At 41.0% G+C, this 21,298-nt stretch overlaps 1 protein-coding gene and 1 long non-coding RNA gene across 6 annotated transcripts in view; both read right to left on the bottom strand.

The window, feature by feature from the left end:
- The window catches only part of CRTAP (cartilage associated protein), an 82,537-nt gene extending 61,467 nt beyond the window's left edge, over nt 1-21,070 (bottom strand). For 3 of the 5 annotated variants that reach the window (XM_072651483.1, XM_072651485.1, XM_072651484.1), the window contains exon 1: nt 20,117-21,070. In XM_072651483.1, the coding sequence (XP_072507584.1) occupies nt 20,117-20,668 (552 nt within the window). In that variant the 5' untranslated portion in view covers nt 20,669-21,070. The remainder of the gene's footprint in view (nt 1-20,116) is intronic. The other 2 variants (XR_011976635.1, XM_072651482.1) reach the window with 1 other exon arrangement.
- LOC140532706 (uncharacterized) lies at nt 1,898-20,110 on the bottom strand. The gene is made up of 2 exons (XR_011976636.1): nt 14,718-20,110; nt 1,898-11,763 (listed from the first exon to the last, which is right to left on the bottom strand). It is a non-coding gene; the product is annotated as an uncharacterized lncRNA (long non-coding RNA).
- Nucleotides 21,071-21,298: the final 228 nt, after the last annotated feature.

The raw sequence follows: 21,298 nt of genomic DNA, 5'->3' as shown, positions 1-21,298 counted from the left end.
GAGAAAGAGCAAATAAATGAGCTCTGGACATGCCGCCTCTGAAAGGTTGCCAACTCTAACTTAAGTTTTCATTGTGAAGAGTTCTGCCTTGTTTGAAATCAATTGTACGCTATGATAAGGAAGCTGTGATAGAATATGCTTCTGAACATAAGCTTAGGCTATTAGTACAATATGTTAGGAAAGTTTTTAAAGTTGTTAAATTACTTGAATTACATTATTAAAGATTTCTTTAGATTTTTTTTTCTTTTGTAAGCTGATATTTCTATGGGCATGACATGTCACGCCACCCTCAATGAAAGCAAGATGCCTCTAAAGGAGTAAAAAAACCCCAGCATTTTTCAAACTGGCAGTGTGGTCAACTCAGAAACTGAAACAGCTGGTTAGGTAGCATTTTCAAACAGGACTATTCAATATGTAGTTTCGGACTGAAAATATTCAGTTTGGGGACTCCCACCCCCATCAATGATTTCAGAAGCACATAATTTCAGAGTTGGAAGACATCTTGGTGGCCACCTAGCCAATCCCATGCCCCCAAAATAGCCCCTACTTCAACATGAGTCCTCTCCTCACTAGATTATAAGAATCCCCACAGTGAGAATCCCCCACTGGTCTCATCTACAATGTTAAGGGTAAAAGTCTTCCAGAGTAGATTACCAAGACATATATATCTCATCAATAAGAAACAACTATTTATCAAATACATAATAAGGGCAAGGAGCTTTTCTGAGTAGTCACAGCAAAAGGATACAACATATTTACTGCTGTTGAAGGGCAACTGTCACTGTAAATCAGTCAGGCCATGCCCCAAGCAACTGCTTAAAGAGCAATTGGAACTGGACCACAAAGATGGGACTACTGTCTCACTGAAACCTTACAAAACCTTACAAAAGCTATCGGGATTATCACTCCCATTTTGTAAATGAGGAAATTGAGGCTCAGAGAATGGCTTGCCTATAGTCTCAGAATGAGCAAATATCAAAGGATATGATCTTGAATCTTCTTGAATCCAAGTCCAACCTTCTACTGACCATTCCATAAGTTGGAAGTAAATTTAGAGCTTATCTACTCCAACCCAGAAGGCCCAGGAATAATTACCTACCCAAAACCTGAAAAATGATTCCAACACAGAGTGAGTAAATAACAATGCCCAGGACCAGAAAGACAGGTCCCAGGGAGCCAAAGCCTTTTCCCCATATGGCACGCATTATAGATCTCTGATTTACAAGACCTTCCTCTGTCCAGTACCGTACTGTAAGTTCTTGAAATCATTCCTACATCTTCCCAACTCTGAGGTCTCTCTGCTTTCCTTGCAAAGCTCCCAACATTCTAGGCTTGCCACCTTCTCAAATAACATCTCATGAATGAGACTTTCATTTGTCTCTATAGGGAACTGGTTGCCTACCTCCATGGACAACTGCCAATGTCCTAAATCTACTGGTGACTCTTGAGTGGTTCACATTTGACATTCTGGAAGTCCCTTGTGTTCTGATAGAATTGTACGTTCCTTGAGAATGGAAGTTGTTTTATTCTTTGTTTTTGTATCATTAGCACCTAACACAGAGACTGGCAGATTGTAAAAACTTAACAATTGCTCATTGATTATTTGCATGGTGAATAAGAAATTAGATTTTCTTATTAAAATTGTAATATCATTCAAATTTAATAGGCCTGAGCTATTGAACGTTTAGTCTCAGGACTTGACCATTCTTTAAACCTTGTATGTCCTTGGCAATAAAAACAGGAACTCGCCACTCCTGAAACTGCTTATGTTCAAGGGAAGGTGGCCCCTTCCTTGAGCATAAGCACTTGACAGTGATAAAATGTGCTGAGCTTCAAGGTTTTTGAACATGTCAGCAATTAAAAAGCCAGAATTAGACCCAGACACACAAGCTGCATATGCTAGGGAAGTGGGCTAAAACTCTGTATGTAACTGCCCTGGCTGAGAGCCTTCTTTTTTCGCGAACCCTATAAAAAGCTCGGACCACCAAGTCCCGATGAGCCTCACCCGTGGGAGGACGCTTCGCGCGGGACCATCTTTACACAAGTTGTTCCGGCTGCAACGGGGCTCCCAGCCGATTAGCCTCACCCGTGGGAGGACGCTTCGCGCGGGACCATCTTTACACAATTCAAGTTGTTCTGGCTGCGACGGGGCTCCCAGCCGATTGAGTTATTGGAGGTTCCCTTGAATTGGTGATGTATTCTCTTCCTCTATCTATCTATTGTAATTATAGCCCTTGTATCAATAATCATTATATTTGCCCTCTGCTTCTTCTGCTGTCCTAAATTGTCTGTACCGTGCCTTGTGTAATTAAAGCTTTTTATTTTCGTTTTGATTGAGTCCGAGAGCGTCATTTACAGGAGCGAATCCGAACTTTCTTAATACATAAATTGGCGTCACGAACAGGATTCGTTGTGTAAATGTCTCTCTTCAAGATCATCACCTTCTCTGCTCTTGGTAAACTTCACTTCTCTGTTCCGGTTGCAAAAAAGTATTTTATCTCTGTTTGATGACCTGTCTTCTGATTTGTAAAAGTAAAGATAATAATGGTTGTTGTTATGGGATCAAAAGGATAAAATGATTATGAGATTCTTAATATAATGACTGGTGTATAATTGTTAATTTTGAAGTGGTTTTAATTACTAAAGGTAATAAGATCAATAATTTATGGAAATGTAAATAATACCACCTGAAGTTATTGTCGTGTTAAGACTACATTTCTAAGATTATATTTCTGAATTTCTCTTAGACTGTAAAAATTGAGTGACCACTCTAATTCAGAAATAGTATTGGACAAAGTAATTTTTAACCCGAATTTCGTTGAAACTAAAAGATGTCGGGAAAACTGTGTAAAACCAGCTATGTTACTTTATGAGTCCTGCTAACCTTGTCTTATAATGATGTTTTGTAATTGCCATTTAGAAAACCAGGTATTTTCACCTTTGCCTGATAAAAGTTATAGCTAAAACAATTTGACTATCATGAATAAAAGTTGTAAAATTGTTAGTGAAGTTATTTGAAGTTACTGTTTCAATGCTAAGCCTAAAATGGCTAATTGATTACTGTGTATGGAAAGAAAAGAACTTGTTTGGCTTATGTAGTTCATAAACAATGAATATGACTTTCTCAGAAGTTGTAATAGATAGAAAGGATTTTTAACAATTGGCTTTTACATCAGGACAAGTTCTCAATTTGAGAAGGAAAGATGTTAAATGGAATCTCTTGTGTATGTGAGTCCTGGTAGATCTTTATTACTTATTGCAACTCCATAAGAAGGAAAAAAAACAACGTAACGGTCTCTGGCTCTAAACTGTAATTAGTGAAATTTGCTATTTAAGATAAAAGGCATTTGGGACCATAACTAGTTTTGTTTTGAGTTTGAATTTGGGTACAGTTGTTCACATTAAACCAGTATCTGAGAGAAATGCCACAAGTTACTCAGAGGGAACGTGATCCTGTACTGTTAACAGGTGAAGTTTGTATTTGGAGAGGAAAGGCCAAGGAGACAATTCTAGCCTCAATCTAGGATGGGATCCCCCTGGCTCAGTTTCCCCACTGTGTTCCTTTAAAAAGGAATGTTTCTTACCTGACTATTCCTGAGTCTGGCTATGAGACCGATACTGCATGATTGGAGAATTTCACTCTTAACCTGAATTCAAACAGAATAAAGGATGTTTTATCCTGTCATATTTGGTATGCCACATGTCCCTTCTTTTTTCCTTCTCTAGCAACTTTCTATGAACAGAACAAGTAGTCAGTAAATGTGTGAGCCCTTTTGTGTAATCTTACTGGAAAATCAAATATTATTTCTTATCTAAAATTAGAACATGTGGAGAAATTTATGTAAACTGCTCAAGACTTATCTTAAGATGTTCCCATTGTTTAAACGGATTTTAAAAGCAGTCATGTTTTTCTGTGACCAGTCTCTTACTGCTACCAATGTGAGATTCCATCATAACACCTTTTTGACTAAAACATTCTGTAATATCTAGGAATTCTGCAATAACTAAGAATTTAGTTTATAATATTTTGGGAATTCATATTACTTAAGGACATTTTTATAACAACTCAGCTTTAATGAACTTCAATTTTAAAGTTTTATTTTTGCTTCAAAGTAAAAAAAAAGAGAGTTATCATTTCAAAAAAAAAAATTTCAACTAATTTTCTTTATAAAAGTTTAGTGACTTAACATCAGGATAAAATTTAAACTGTTTTTTAAAAAAAAAAGGGAAAGAAAATATTTTTAGAAGAAATTTAAGAAAAAATCTCTCATGTAAGGCCTACTAAATTGTCATTTTCAAGATAATGTATTGCTAAATTAATATGTAATGATCTACAAAGCAGAAAAGATTTTGGTATTTTGATTTGAATTTGTAGTCATCCCATGGCCTAAGCAAGAGTTAAAATTAGTGTTTGAACTTATCGTATGTAAGCAACAACAACAACTTAATTTCTAAAGTTTCCCTTCCAGAGTGAATAATCAGAAAGAAATAAACAAGCCTGTGAAACAACGATGCACATCTACTCAGTTGTGAGGTTCAAGTTAGAAACCCCTTTTGTTTAAGGCAATACAGCTATACTAGTGAAGAGTAATAACTTGTGAGCTATCTTGTCTATGGCAGAAATATAAAGGAGAGTGAAGCAGTCTGAATAATGGGCTCAAGAGATTTTGAAAGATAAATAAAGGCTTGATTGAAAATATAGAAGGTAGATAAGAAGGTTTGGGGACAAATGGGGGTTATCCAAGTCCCTCCTATCCCCAGATCGTTGCTCTGGATACCTTTGTATCAGTCTCAGATGGTTTAAGTATGTTGAGAGAGTGTGGGGAAGTATTTTCAGAAGACAGAAAAGTGTTGTGACTTGATTTGACAATTAGTACCCTACCAGATTTGAGATGGCCCTACCTAAAGGATACCAACACATATTTAACCCCTTCTGGTCATTTTTTGACCTTTGTTTGCTTAATCTCCTTGCCAGTTTTGTCTCCTCCAGGTTTAGTTCCTTCCATTTGCAGATGACCGTTCTGGCTGTATATCACCCTCTGTCTGAGACCATTACACATCACTGTCTGGACCTGGATCATGTTCCTGACACTGACTGCAGAACCAACCCCCTGAATGGGACTTCTAAAGTCAGGGACAGCTCTACGTCCAATCTCAGCATGAAGCAGTTTCAGAATCTGAGACCTTCGTCCCTTACCCCAGAAAGATTTTGAGTCCCGTCTGTTTAAGGGGGGGGAATGATGGGGTGCTTAGGTGCATGTATTTGGGCTTCTGGAATCACATTCCTCCCTAGCCTCAAAATACTGCCGTTATAGGCAGATACTATCCTGATCAAGTTTAGCTGTTTTAGGAGTAGGTGTACTAGGAGGAGTAATTGACTCCAACTGTGTTGGAGAAATTAAAATAATTTTGCAGAATTTGGATACTGAACCTTATCATACAACAGAAGGAGAGTTGCCCAACTAGTTATTATCCCTTGCCTGAATTTTGAATGGGCCAAAGTTCATACACCAGAATCTTCTGATGCCAGGAGGGGAGGATTTGGTACTACCAATATGACAATTGACTTAAAGGCATGGGTTAAAAATAAACTTACAGACTGGCCTAAGGCCATGGAAATCATAGCTGAGGGAAAAAATAATACAGTGCTGGTTTGTTATTCAGGAGATGATACCTTACATGATGTTCCATTAATACGTGTCTTCTTATGTGAATAAAGTGTTTTTTAGGGATATGGCTATTGCTGTACACCATCTCAGAAAATTTTGCCTGGATCCCAGGAGCATGACTGCACGCAGGTGACTCTCAAATAACCTTACAGTGGAGAAATTCTACCACCCCTGATAGGCGTTTTCAAGTGATGAAGGATCAGTTGAAGAATAGTAATTGTACCACCTGAGGCATTAACAACACGACCCAGTGTATTAATGTTAATAATAACATATCCTTCCCTGTATTACCAAATTGTAATAGGAAAAAAAAAAGGGGGGGCCTGGTATGATACATTACTTGGCAGGACAGGAACTGGTTTGGGTATAGTAAATTCTATAGATCTTGAGACCCTGGCCAGCAGACTGCGCAGTGCTGGACAGGATGTAGCTCAAGCACTTACTGTTAATGCCAAATGGTTGCCCACGATGATCCTGCCCCATCAACGTACTTTAAAATACCAAGGCCAATTCCTGCAAGTTTTTAACAGTTCAGCCATAAGTTCGCTAACATTTAATAACAATGTGACACAATTGTTTAATTGGACCAAATGTTCTTTACAAAATATGTACACCCTAATACAGAAAGAGAATGCACAGAGGTTGTTACAGGAAGGTGATTCCCAAATATAGGACTACTTACAAATTCCAAATCTCAATTTGGTGGAAGCCTGGAAACGGTTACCTGAGAATACTAAATGTACTTCTTCTTTGTGTACTGGAACTATTGTTTATTATCAGATTAAGAAATGCTCTGTAATGTGTCAATTTCATGTAATCCCTTTTGTCTTGCATAGCTACTTTGCTTTACCTCATATTTATGGGAACTACATTGATGATCATAATGTTACACATACCTTGTCCGATTGTACTGCAACTGATAGAGGGATTGTTTGTGGGATGATGACCTGGCAGATGGAACCCTGCCTTCTCTCACATTCATCCAATTTGTGTGATTTAACCATATACCCTGTCAATAATTTTTCTATGATATATGAGGTGTCAGCTCAGCATATATGTATATCCTTTAATAATTTTGCTGATCTTATATTTGTTGGGATTGTTTATGTTCCTTTTTCTGGTTGTATATTTAATGTATCTTTCCTGCATTGGCAGGGAGATGATTTTTTACTTTTCCCCTGATATAGATATTGCTAAGAATTTTACTTGGGTACCCAAACCTCTTCCTTTACCTCACCTTTCTCTTTCATTACAACCTTTGATAGCTATCCTAAATGATTCTGTGATCCTGAAGAAACTGTTAGAGTCTAATCAGCGCGCATTAAATGAACATCAAATACAGACTCACATAGTTGCAGATCGACTTATCGAGGCCTCTCATTTAGTAACCTCTGATACTAATCATCATTGGTATGACTTTCTTTTTAAATTAATTAGCGCTAAGGTATATTTTAATAGTTTAGCTATTCCTGTATTGCTATTAATATTGTTTTTATTACTTTTATGTATTTGTAACTGCTATATGTATTGAAAAATGAAATTGATCTATTCTAAGTTTACCCCATTAGCTCAGTCCTCTTATTATTTTCATGATATTAAGGCCAAATGAATAAGAAATTAGATTTTCTTATTAAAATTGTAATATCATTCAAATTTAATAGGCCTGAGCTATTGAACGTTTAGTCTCAGGACTTGACCATTCTTTAAACCTTGTATGTCCTTGGCAATAAAAACAGGAACTCGCCACTCCTGAAACTGCTTATGTTCAAGGGAAGGTGGCCCCTTCCTTGAGCATAAGCACTTGACAGTGATAAAATGTGCTGAGCTTCAAGGTTTTTGAACATGTCAGCAATTAAAAAGCCAGAATTAGACCCAGACACACAAGCTGCATATGCTAGGGAAGTGGGCTAAAACTCTGTATGTAACTGCCCTGGCTGAGAGCCTTCTTTTTTCGCGAACCCTATAAAAAGCTCGGACCACCAAGTCCCGATGAGCCTCACCCGTGGGAGGACGCTTCGCGCGGGACCATCTTTACACAAGTTGTTCCGGCTGCAACGGGGCTCCCAGCCGATTAGCCTCACCCGTGGGAGGACGCTTCGCGCGGGACCATCTTTACACAATTCAAGTTGTTCTGGCTGCGACGGGGCTCCCAGCCGATTGAGTTATTGGAGGTTCCCTTGAATTGGTGATGTATTCTCTTCCTCTATCTATCTATTGTAATTATAGCCCTTGTATCAATAATCATTATATTTGCCCTCTGCTTCTTCTGCTGTCCTAAATTGTCTGTACCGTGCCTTGTGTAATTAAAGCTTTTTATTTTCGTTTTGATTGAGTCCGAGAGCGTCATTTACAGGAGCGAATCCGAACTTTCTTAATACACATGGCTAGAACAGCTTCCAATATCTCTGGTCTATCACATACTGAGACCTCTTAGGTACTGATACCCTCTCAAAACCAACAGAGAGCAGTCTGGAGAGATATTCAGCAGTGCCTTTGAGGGGTAGCTATAGGACTGTACAAGTCTTTGAGGTAATAGCTCTCTCCACAAACTGGCTTAGTGCCCTCTAGAATTTCAGCAAAAAAGTAGGCCTCGTGATATTACTCTCATCTGTATGTTGAAGTTCAGGACACATCCCTTCAACCCAGATGGAGAGCTCATACTACCCAATGGTGCCACTCCAAAATGGGGCATTGGAGAATTCATGATTCCCTCTTAGCAGAGTATAAATTCAGATATGCAGAGAAACTGGCAATAGCCCCCAATTCATCTTTATATTCTCTCCCTTAGGACAGAGAGGTGCTATGGAAATAATGTCCAAGAAATAGTCCTGGATATCTCCTAGCTCCCTGGGGAATTACAGAAACTATATCTAATAATTAGCCTGAATTACTTGATAATTTTTTCACATTATTTTAGTCTGTGTCTTAGACTATAAATTGAACAGAACATCGTGGAAATAGTATTTTCAAAGACAATGGGAAAAATCTCTAGGTCAGCCTTAACCTTTTTGCCTTCAAATTGTGACCTAGACAGAGCCTCCTTACCTGTAGAACTTTATGAAAGCGCACAGTAAGTGGCTCATGAAGATACCTACGGTGATTGAAATGCTCAGAGGAATTTTACTGCTCTTTCGGACAAGAGCTAGCCAATAATCACAGAAACCAGCAAAAGGAAATAAAGTTCCCTCTACCTCTCAGAGCCTCATTTCTTTATCTATGAAATGAGCTGCTAGACTAGGTGACTTCAAAGGTCCTATCGGGCTTTAAATCTCTCCTCCTACGAATCAGTGCCTTAGAAGATTAAATGGAGTAAAATAAAAACTTGTGATTGTCCAGAGTACAAGAAAATCTTGCTGGCTGAGGTGGATTTAATCATGTAAAGTCAAAAAACACTTGCAAAACTTGATTTTCTAACTTACAAGTAAAATGTAAGGATAGAGAAGGCTGGGGGCGGGGGAGGGTGCTTCAAACAGAGTGTTTTCAAATCCCATTTGTGCATGCCAACTAAAACATGCAGAAAAGGAAACCCATAATTTTTTTTAAAGAAGAACAATGATATATCAACTTGAAAATAGTCTCTTTCATATCATAAAATCTAGATATTGAAAACGACATGCCATTACATAGCTGGTTTTGATTTTCAAAAAATCACTTTCTAATTTTTTTTCTGCAAAAGCACCTTTTTTTTCCTTTACAGATGTTAGAACTGTGGTGTTGAAAGGCCCACAGATAGTGTCTACTTCAATTAGATTGTGAACTTCTTGAAGATCATCTTTCTGCAATCCCAGAGTTTAGTAAAATGCCACGCACATAGTAGGTGCTTAATAAATATCCATTTATAGACTAATTAGGCTGCAGGGAAAATAATCCTACTTTACAAAATTCTGCACAGGCCTGCATCTTGGGGGGGAGGGAGGTGGGAGGAAGAAAGGAGGGAAGGGGGTGACTTTGAAAGAAAGGCATGCTATAAAACTGCTAACTTCGTTGCAAACAAAGAACCATGGGATTTGGTATCAAAAGACCTGGGTATGAATTTCAGTCCTATCTCTTATTACCAGTGGGACCTCAGGAAAGTCATTTCACTTTCCTAGGCCTCAGCTTCACTAGATGTTAAATGGGAAATAGGATCAGACGATGTCTTTTGGACAAGAACACGTGCAAGATTAAACAGAATGCTTTTTTATTATGAGGAACAAGAAGATTGGCCCGAGAAGAAATGCATCACTCTCTGGTTTTTGCACAGAGGCGAGAGACTAGGGGTGTGAAATATCACATATACTTTCTAACTCGGTTGCTTAGTTTTTCTGAATTGTTTTGTCTTGCTTTTCTTGCCTCTTTCCTTTTTTTTCTTTGTTACAAAGGATGACTCTCTGAGTAGGTGAGGGATATAGCTGGAAATGAAGGTAAGGTAAAAACAAAAGCTAAACATTTTAATAAATTTTTAAAAATAAAAAATTAGATGATCACTAAAGCCCTTCCTACTTCCAAATCCTACAATCTTGTGATCTGGTTTTCATCAGAATATTCCTTTATTAGGGTACTAAATTTCACAGGGGCAGAGATGACTTTTTATATAAACCATATCTCTTACACTGCCTAGAACTGTCATATTTGATGTATGAATAAATGGATAAAGGAATACATACTCTCTGATATCACTCTCTAGGATCACTCCACCAAAGGTTATCTAGTGCTCTGGTTAGACTGGGATGCTTAGGACTCCTACAAAAGCAACTCTTTACCAAGATAACTGCCTGAACAAAGGCAAGTTGCCTGGCTCCTCCTCACCTTTGTATCAGACTCAATGATGATCAAGAAATCCAGATCCAGTGATGACTTCTTGAAATCCAGAACTACACAAAAAGTCAGTCAGCAGCCCACAGTCAATAGGATAGAGGACTGCCAGCAAAGCCAGTACCAATTTTAATAAATAAGCGAGCAAGAGGTGCCTGAGAAATGTGTTGCCTGAAGGTGTCTCTGTAAAATGATAGGGGAGGCTCTCCCAATAAAACTTCAGACAGGTTATAAAATCACACTGGGGCCTTTAGAAGCCCCAAGGAGCTGCCACAACCAATGCAAATGTACCTTGGACCAGAGCATCCCAGGGCTTTGAGATCCCCAGCACCCCCTCCTGAGGTGTGATAAGGACACAGAAGATCCAGCACTCTGGACCTCAAAGATTCATGAGAGGGTAACTCCAGGAGGAAAAGGTCAGTACAATAACTCAGATGACTCAGGTCAATACCAAACAGCATTAATCAGCCACCTAAACGTGCAACAGGGGGCAGAGATTGGCCTTGCCACAAAGCCCCCATCTGGCAACTGAAGATGGAAGGATGAGTAAACTGAAAAACGAGTAAAAAGTAAAAGATAAAAATTAAAAAATTAAAATACATTACAAATCTAGACATCACCCTCAAAAGGAGAGGCTAACTCCCAAATAATTTCAAGCAGAGACTCAAAGGGAAAGGGGGGAGTTTTCATAAGGACTACATGAATACATAGAAGTATGAGATTAAAAGCACACAAAATAAAAGATTTTGAGAAAACTGAAGGAAGAATAAATATCTTTGAAGAAAAAGTGGCTAAAACTTACCCAAGTGCCAGATTCCCTGAAAATTAGAATAAAACAAATAGAAATCAATTAATCCTTGAGATTGTAAGAAATTAGAACAATTTTTTTAAATAGAAGAAAATGGAAGAAATCAAAAATAAAAAACTACTAATCTAGAAACATGATTTAGGAATTCGCTGGAATCCCTACTAACCATGATTTTTTTAAAAGCTTAAATTTCAAGAAATCATACACGAAAACTGCCCAGGTTTATTAGAACCTGAATTTATAAGAACCTTTCCAATGCTGTTAGCTTGAAGGCATTCCAGTCTGTTTGCCTCAATATGAATTACAATTAGTACTTTCTCTACACCATTTGTTGATTCAATTATTAGTACCTCAGTAACATCTAACTAATTAATGTCAATTATGTTTTACAAAAGATAGGAACAGAATCCAGGGGAAGGGAACAAGAATTTCTTAAGTGCCTATTATATGCCAAGGACTGTGTTAAGTGGTTTATAGATATCTCACTTGAACCTCACACTCTTTTTTTTTTTTTTTATAATTAAATTTATTTATTTAACTTTTAACATTCATTTTCACAAAATTTTGGGTTACAAATTTTCTCCCCTTTTATCCCCTCCCCCCCCAAACACCAAGCATTCTAATTGCCCCTATGACCAATCTGCTCTCTCTTCTATCATCCCTCTCTGCCCTTGTCTCCATCTTCTCTTTTGTCCTGTAGGGGCAGATAGCTTTCTATACCCCTTTACCTGTATTTCTTATTTCCTAGTGGCAAGAACATTACTTGACAGTTGATCCTAACACTTTGAGTTCCAACTTCTCTTCCTCCCTCCCTCCCCACCCCTTCCCTTTGGAAGGCAAGCAATTCAATATAGGCCATATCTGTGTAGTTTTGCAAATGACTTCCATAATAGTTGTGTTGTATAGGACTAACTATATTTCCCTCCATCCTATCCTGTCCCCCATTACTTCTATTCTCTTTTGATCCTATCCCTCCCCATGAGTGTCGACCTCGAATTGCACTCTCCTCCTCATGCCCTCCCTTCTATCATCCCCCCCACCCTGCTTGTCCCCTTATCCCCCACTTTCCTGTATTGTGAGATAGGTTTTCCTACCAAGATGAGTGTGCATTTTATTCTTTCCTTTAGTGGAATGTGATGAGAGTAGACTTCATGTTTTTCTCTCACCTCCCCTCTTTATCCCTCCACTAATGAGTCTTTTGATTGCCTCTTTTATGAGAGATAATTTGCCCCATTCAATTTCTCCCTTTCTCCTCCCAATATATTTCTCTCTCTCACTGCTTGATTTCATTTTTTTTTTAAGATATGATCCCATCCTATTCAATTCACTCTGTGCACTCTGTCTCTATGTATGTGAGCGTGTGTGCATGTGTAATCCCACCCAGTACGCAGATACTGAAATGTTTCAAGAGTTACAAATATTGTCTTTCCATGTAGGAATGTAAACAGTTCAGCTTTAGTAAGTCCCTTATGACTTCACTTTGCTGTTCACCTTTTCATGGTTCTCTTCATTCTTGTGTTTGAAAGTCAAATTTTCTTTTCAGCTCTGGTCTTTTCATCAAGAATACTTGAAAATCCTCTATTTCATTGAAAGACCATTTTTTCCCCTGAAGTATTATAGTCAGTTTTGCTGGGTAGGTGATTCTTGGTTTTAGTCCTAGTTCCTTTGACTTCTGGAATATCCTATTCCATGCCCTTCGATCCCTTAATGTAGAGGCTGCTAGATCTTGTGTTATCCTGATTGTATTTCCATAATACTTGAATTGTTTCTTTCTAGCTGCCTGCAGTATTTTCTCCTTGACCTGGGAACTCTGGAATTTGGCCACAATGTTCCTAGGAGTTTCTCTTTTTGGATCTCTTTCAGGCGGTGTTCTGTGGATTCCTTGAATATTTATTTTGCCCTGTGGTTCTAGAATCTCAGGGCAGTTTTCCTTGATAATTTCATGAAAGATGATGTCTAGGCTCTTCTTTTGATCATGGCTTTCAGGTAGTCCCATAATTTTTAAATTGTCTCTCCTGGATCTATTTTCCAGGTCTGTTGTTTTTCCCATGAGATATTTCACATTATCTTCCATTTTTCCATTCTTCTCTCTTTGTTCTGTGATTTCTTGGTTTTGCATAAAGTCATTAGCCTCCATCTGTGCCATTCTAATTTTGAAAGAACTATTTTCTTCAGTGAGCTTTTGAATCTCCTTTTCCATTTGGCTAATTCTGCTTTTGAAAGCATTCTTCTCCTCATTGGCTTTTTGAACCTCTTTTGCCAATTGAGTTAGGCTAGTTTTCAAGGTGTTAATTTCTGCAACATTTTTTTGGGTCTCCCTTAGCAGGGAGCTGATCTGCTGTTCATGCTTTGACTTCATGTCTCTCATTTCTCTTCCCAGCTTTTCCTCCACCTCTCTAACTTGATTTTCAAAATTCTTTTTGAGCTCTTCCATGGCCTGAGCCCATTGGGTGGGCTGGGACACAGAAGCCTTGATTTCTGCGTCTTTGCCTGATGGTAAGCATTGTTCTTCCTCATCAGAAAGGAAGGGAGGAAATGCCTGTTCGCCAAGAAAGTAACCTTCTATAGTCTTATTTCTTTTCCCTTTTCTGGGCATTTTCCCAGCCAGTGACTTGACCTCTGAATATTCTCCTCACACCCACCTCACCTCCTGATCTTCCCAGCCAGCGTTTGGGGTGTGAGATTCAAATGCTGCTTCCAGCCTCAGGGCTTTTGGCGGGGGCAGGGCTGCTATTCAGTATGAGATTATGTTCTGGTGCTGAGGTTGGGGCAGGGCCGCCTCTCAGGCTCAGTTCCCTCAGGGGGTTTATGCACAGACCTTCCACAATGGATTCAGGCTCCCGCCCGCTTGGGGAGCCCCTGTCTGCAGCCGCCTCTCAGCTTCTACCTCCCGGGGGGGCCTGAATTATGGGGGCACCCCACTCCCCTCTCGACCCGCCAAAGAGACTCTCTCACCCACCCCTGTCACCTGTGGGTGGAGGGACTTGTGTGGCCGCTGGAGATCCCGTCCCTGAAGCCTGCTCGGATCTGTTTCTCTCGGTGCCGCAGCCGTGGCCGCAGCAGGTCTGGGCTGGGCTTTGCGTCTGCAGCGCGACGGACCTTTTGCGAGAGGTTTGCAGATCCCTCTGTGGGTGGAGGGACCCGCGTGGCCGCTGGAGATCCTGTCTGTGAAGCCTGCTCGGATCTTTTCCTCTCGGTGCCGTGGCCGCTGCAGGGCTGCACTCAGCTCCCAGTCCCGGCGCCCAGTCCGCAGCGCGAAAGACCCCCCGCGAGAGGTTTGCAGGTCTCTCTGGAACCGAAATCTCCCTCGCTCCAATGTTCCGTGGCCTCTGGGTGCGGAATTCGCCGTGAGTTACTTCCCTGTAGCCATTCTATGGGTTGTGGGTTCAGAGCTATGTGTATGTGCGTCTTTCTACTCCGCCATCTTGGCTCCGCCCCCACTGAACCTCACACTCTTAAGAGTACCCCTAGAACCAAGGACTATTCTACTGGGGGACTCTACTTAGGAGTGGGATTTGAATGAGGCCCTCCAGAATCCACGAAGGACTACAAACATTTACTCAATGCATTGGCTTTGAGGAAAGTCACAGCCAGAGTCACTTCCCACAAAAAGTTGCAACAATGTCTCAAAAATAGACCAACAATTCAGTCTTCTTGGGAATGCCAGTTAAGGTCTCTCAGGAATTCTCAGAATGTCTTCTTCAGAGAAGATTTTTTTTTTTTTCCAAAAAACAAAAGTTCGTTCAGTTCTCATCAGGAGTGAAATACAGTTCAATCTTCTCCCTCTAAAATGGCAGTTAAACTCACTTCCCTCAAAATGACTCTTCAGACTCTCTCAGGGATGATGGTCAACTTTGCAAGTCTCACACAGATGCATTTTTCCATGACTAATTATAATACCTCATAGACTCTTTCTTCATTACAACTGATTCTCCAAGTCTCCTCAGGAAATACATGTTATTCCCTTTTAACACAAGTTCCCCCAAAGATGATAGTTAACTGCCCCTCCCAATATTCACTTCCCTCTTTGTTAAAGATACAATATAGTATAAAGAGTGTCTGTGGGAGGGCCCAATGCAGTATATATTGAAGAAAAAACCTATTTCTTTTGGCAGAAAAGCAAGGCAACTGTAGGGGCAGCAAGTCACACATATTTTTTCATATCTGGTTAGTGTACTGCTTCTTTTTACTTAACTATTTTCTCTGTGAGAAAGGAGAATTCATTTGAAGACGAGTTTGGTTGTGTTGAGAAATGACTATGTACACTATGGCGTAAAATATATAAAACTAAAGTATACTATTGTATAAAAAACAAATCATCAATAAATCATAGTTTAAAAAAAACCCACAGACTAATCTCATTTTGCATACCAGGGTCCTTCCAGGAAACTACATCATTATAAAGCCATTTGTAACAAAGCATGTTTTATTTCCCCAAAGGAAGAGTGTGCTTTGAGGAAAGCATTCTATTATTGTCCAAGAGCCACACATCCAAAGAAGTGAGAGATATGGCCAATAGTATGTCCTCAAGGCAAAGCTTCTGGAAAAATAAACTCAAATAGATCGGTGATCTCATCCATTCAGGAGCTCCCGTCAATGGTGCAGATTGCCACCCATCCATGCCCACCCATCCCAGGTCATTCTTGGCCATCTTCTCCCAAAAGTTGACCCACCTGATGTTATGAAGGCCTTCCTCACTTTTCTCTTGATATCATGAAGGTATCTGTTGTCTACCTGTCATTCGTCACTATCACCATAGGACCGCCCCATCTCTTCTTCCTGTTCTACAGTGCCTAAGTAATGTCCTGCACTTCTGGCTTTCTTCAGAGTTCTTTGTTGGTTATGAGAAACAGCATATCACCACCAAGCACCTGTGTACTGATCTCTGATGGTGATAAAGATGGTGATAAAGATGGTGATAGCCATCTTTAGTTCTTTAGAAATAGTGGTTATTCTTACAACATCTAATTCTTTTACAACTCTCTCCTAAACACACAATAAAGTCACTCAGGATTCCCCAGATGGAACAACATAAATAATTCCGTTCAATCACCTTCTGGTTAACAAGTATCAAACAAAGCATATAAAGGGGAGACTGAGGTTCATCAAAGGCATTCACCATTGGGAGGAGAGGGTTGAAAAGGGATTTCCTGGGGATGGTACTTTTCTTGCATGGCATTATCACGATTCAGTAAGCCCCACGGCAATGCAGAGGCCCCTGGAAGAGCTTTATAAATCACTTAAAGTTGTTTGCCCTGTCCACGCACACAGGGAAGAACAAATGAAAGATGAATGTCTATTGCTCATCTTAGAGGATCCAAAATCTAGAGGGATCTTAGAAGCTGACTAGTCCAACCCATTCTTTTTATAGATGGGTAAATTAAGGCCCATTAAATTCAAAAGACTTGTCCAAGGTCACCCAGGTACTAAACATAAGAGACACAATTTGAATGTAGGTCCTCTGACTCTAATGCCAGTGCTTTCCTATTGTACCAGTGCCTGGTATATAGTAGGTGCTAAATAGATGCTGAGCAGCTAGGTGGTACAGTGGATAGACTGCCAAGTCTGAAGTCAAGAGGACTCCTCTTCATGAATTCAAATCTGGCCTCAGACACTTACTAGCTATGTGATCTGGAGCAAATCACTTATCCCTGTTTGCCTTAGTTTCCCCATTTGTGGGGAACTGTAGAAGGAAAAGGCAAATCACTCCAGCATCTCTGCCAAGAAAACCCCAAATGGGGTCATAGAGAGTCAGACATAACTGAAATGACCAAATAAATTAATTGATACATATGGGCTGTCATCCTTCAAACATGTCTAGAATGACAGAATACTCACTTGTGGTTGGGACGACAAATGATTGTGTGCAGGGTAAACTTAACACTGAAACACCTGAACGACAACAAAAATCAATTCTACTTGATGAACCGTATCAAAAATAAACTTCAATAATTATTTAAAAATCAATAAAAATTAAATATAAATATTTTGTATTATTTATTACTGACATCATTTAAATAAATAAAAAATAAACATTTTACTATTTAAAAATAGTAAAATTATGCTCTAAATTCTGAACATCCAACATGTGGCCCTAGACTTCAATGCCCCAACCCTGGCATGTATTCCATTTTGCTGCATCAATTTATATAAATAAATAGTAGAGTCTGGCCACCTGAAATTTTTGATTAGTGTTTGAATTAGTGTAACTCTGCAAATATGCATTCTCTTTGATAAAGTTGCTGTAATCCACACTGAGAGCCATCATCACTGACATAAAACCAGAATGAGAATTTAATTGTTCTAGAGAATAGTTGTTTGTTCAATACCACTATTTTCATTAGCTGGATCAAATACAATCAACAATCTGTACTAAGCCTAGGTCTTCACTTCTAGATTAACAGAAAGTTGTTCAAACTGTTTTAAACCGCTTTTAAAAAAAATTCCACATTTGTACCTGGGTTAAACTTCACTCTTGTCACCAGTAAAATCATATAAGGTCCAGGCCAAACTCAGCTGATTTCTAAACAAGTAGCATACGACTGAAGCAATCTGGATGCCTTTCCTCTATCTCAGAAAATGGGCATAAATGTATTTCTGTATACATGAATTATACAAGAAGGACCTCCATTCTGTGATACCACATAATAGATATGACTTGTTCATATCATAAGCTGAACCAAAATTAATATGCTTGCTGCATTCAACATTAAAAAATTAAATAATAATGGTCTAAGGAGTTGCCCTGCCTTTCATTACCTAGAGAAGACAATGGCAGAAACTCTCCCCCACTCCGGAGGCTGCTTGAAACAAGCATAGCATATAGCTTCATCTCTAGGAAGGGGGCTCCCAAGGAAGACCTACCAAACAAATGCCTCCATGAACTTTGGTAGAGGCACAGCCCTGAAACTGTAGGATTTGTCATTTCCTAGAAAGCTGCGACTAAGGTCTCAACTTACAGAGGAATAATGAGGAATAATGAAATATTTACTCAATGTTCATTGAGATAGGAGAAGAAAAAATGATAATTTACATATAATTCTTTGTCACCAGAGGGCTTGGAGCAAAAGTGGGGCAGACATCGGTTGTTCAATTCAATATTCTTTAGGTATCTCTAAGATGTAAAACCGCCACTTTGAGATAAAAAAATAAATTACAGTTTCTACCCTCCAGGAGTTTGGGGAGGTGGGATTGATAGGGGCAAAAAAGAGATCCAAGACAAAATGCTATGCAGTCAGAGGTCAGTTAGTCCGTAAACATTTATTAAGCACCTACCATGTGCCAGGCAAGGCCAAAGACAGTTCCTGCTTTCAAGGAGCTCGTAATTTAATGGAGAAGACAGCATGCAAACTGTATAGAAACAAGCTGAATATACAGGATAAACTAGCAGTAGTCTTATCAAGGTGGGGTGGATTCAAGGGGGATGGAGAAAGGCTTTTTACAGAAGGAGGGAATTTGGCTGGGACTTGAAAGAAATCAGAAGACAGAGAGGAAGGAGAGAATTCCAGGCATGGGGAACAGCAAGTGACCAAGTCCAGAGTTGGGAGGTGGAATTTCTTTATGCAGGGAACATAAAGAAGCCAGTGTCACTAGATCCAAGAGTATGTGGAGAGGACTTAGGTATGAAACAACTGGAAAATTGGGAAGGAGCCAAGTTATGAAATGCTTTGAAGGCCAAATAGAGATATTTATGTTACCAGGAAGTCCAATAGCATAGAGACTGCTGTGTTGGACAAAGTGGAGGATCTGGGGTTTGTCAGTGCCTTGCAGAGTATGTAATAAATTCTTCTTGAAATTAACTGAATTAAATTGGAAAAGGATGGACAAGGCCTTGCAAGTGGACTTTGCCAATATGAGAGGCTGAAATTACTTAAGCAAGGACCTGTGGACTGGTGAGAAAGAAAAAGACTGGGCATGAAGATGGGATTCTTTGTTCACAGTTTGGCCTAAATGGCCATTTCCAGTCTCTTCTGAGATTCTTTGAAGGCAGATGCACTTTCGTGCTAATTTGAAAATGAGGGATGAAGGTGGTTAAGAAATTACTAAGAAGGCAAAAGGAAAGAGGGGAAAGAGTACTGACCTAGGAGTCAGAGGAACCTGAGCTAAAATCTGACTTCAGACACTACTCCTGTGACCTTGGGTAAATCACTTACCTCTCTGGCACTCAAGTTTCCTCATCTGTAAAATGAATGGGGTTGGACTAGTTATATTCTGAGTTCCCTTCCATCTCTAGACCCATGATTTTAGGATAACAAACCTAGGAAGGCAGTTATTGAATGAATGATGGAAACATTTACAAAGTACAAAACACAGGATTACCTTCTGGGATACAAATTAAAAATGCCAGCCTTTAAGGAATTCATATTCCATTAAGAGGAGGCAAGAAAAAACTAGACAAGACAAGCCTCGGGAAGGCAGTATTTTGTTGTAGCCTGAGGGGAGTTAATTGGCACACCTTTCCAAAGCAGCAAAGGCGTCATTATGTGAATTATTACAGATTATGATTTGATTTACGATTGTTTCCTGAACTCTGTGTGTGTGTGTGTGTGTGTGTGTGTGTGTGTGTGTGTGTAGAGGGAACGAAAGCATATTTAAACATTTATTTTTAGAAAAAAAAGAAAGTTGAAGGTTTCTGTACATTGTCTGTGTGGGTCTCAGTTTCCCCAGCTGTAAAACGAGGAGTTTAGGCTTGTTGACCTCTGAAGTCCCTTCCAGTTCTAAAGCGATAGAGTTCGGTTAGGGAGATGTTTGAGGATGGGCTGGACCAATTTGGAAGAAAGGCACTGGAAAGCAGCTCACAAGAAGAGGGCGGAGTCCAGGGGGGATGGGCCGGGGGCGGGCTTACCTTGAAGTAGGCGTACTGAAGGAACTTGTAGGGCTCCCGCCGCTGGAACTCGTCCAGCACCTCGCGACTGGGCTGCGACTGGCGGAAGGCGGGGAGCCCCTGCTTGCAGCGCTTGAGGCATCTGGCGCGGTGCAGCAGGTCCCCAAAGAGCCTCAGCTCGGGGAAGTCGGCGAACCTGTCCCGGGGCGGGGGCTGCGGGTCGAGGCCGGGGTCCGGAGGGGGCGCGGGCACGTCCCTGTCCATGCGCACGGTGCTGCAGTTGAGGTGGCAGAAAGCCTCGCTGTCCCGCAGCAGGCGGTGCAGGCGCATGCTGATCTCCAGGTAGCCCACGCTCTCGGCCCAGTTCTCGTGGCCATACTGGTCCAGGCCGTACTTGTAGGCGGACTCCAGGGGCATCAGTTCGTCCCGGGGAAAGCTGCGGAAGCTGTAGCGTTCGTACTGGGCCAGCCCGGGGCTCAGGGAGCCGCAGAAACACAGGGCGCAGAGCAGGGCTCGCCCCGCGCCAGCGGCCACCCCGAGGCGCGGGGTCCGGCCACGGCCGATCTGCCCCATCCCGCTGCAGCAGCTGCCCTGCCTTCTCCCCTCTCGGCCTCCCACCCCACCAAACTTGCCTCCCACTCCGGACCCGTTGGGCTCACTCCTCTCCCCAGCCCCACTGGGGGTGCCTGCCTGACTGTCGGGGTGTCAGTCTGGGCGACCACCACGTAGCCAAAGAGGAAGAGGGAAGGGAAGGGCTGGGACAAAGCGGCAGGAAGGGATCAGGAATGCGGGCGGAGAGTTTTCTCTTCGTCCTCCCACTCTGGACCTCAGTGGCTTGCGCCTCTCCCACCCCCACGGATAATGCCTGCCTGACAGTCGGGGTGTCGGCCTGGAAGACCACCACGTAGCCAGAGAGGAAGAGGGGCGGGGGAAGGGGGAAAAGGAGCAGGAAGAGGGATCAGGAATGCGGGAGGAGAGTTTTCTTTTTGCCCTCCCACTCCGGGCCTCTCTTGGTAGGACTTGCCTGACTCGGGCGGGGATTTAGGAAAAGATTGACAACTTGGGGCTAGCTAAAGGGGGGAAGTGCCTCGGTCCAGTCAGGCTGCTGCCTCTGCCACTCTGGCCAGAGTGGGAAAGCCCTTCCCTGGAGAGGGTGTCTGGCAGGGGCCACCATCCACTTTGCCTTTCTATAATCGGCTACGC

The sequence above is a fragment of the Notamacropus eugenii genome, chromosome 3 (genome assembly GCF_028372415.1).
Source record: "Notamacropus eugenii isolate mMacEug1 chromosome 3, mMacEug1.pri_v2, whole genome shotgun sequence".
NCBI classification, from domain to species: Eukaryota; Metazoa; Chordata; class Mammalia; order Diprotodontia; family Macropodidae; genus Notamacropus; species Notamacropus eugenii.
Note: the sequence above shows the minus strand (reverse complement) of the source record. Positions and strands in the feature narration are given on the sequence as shown.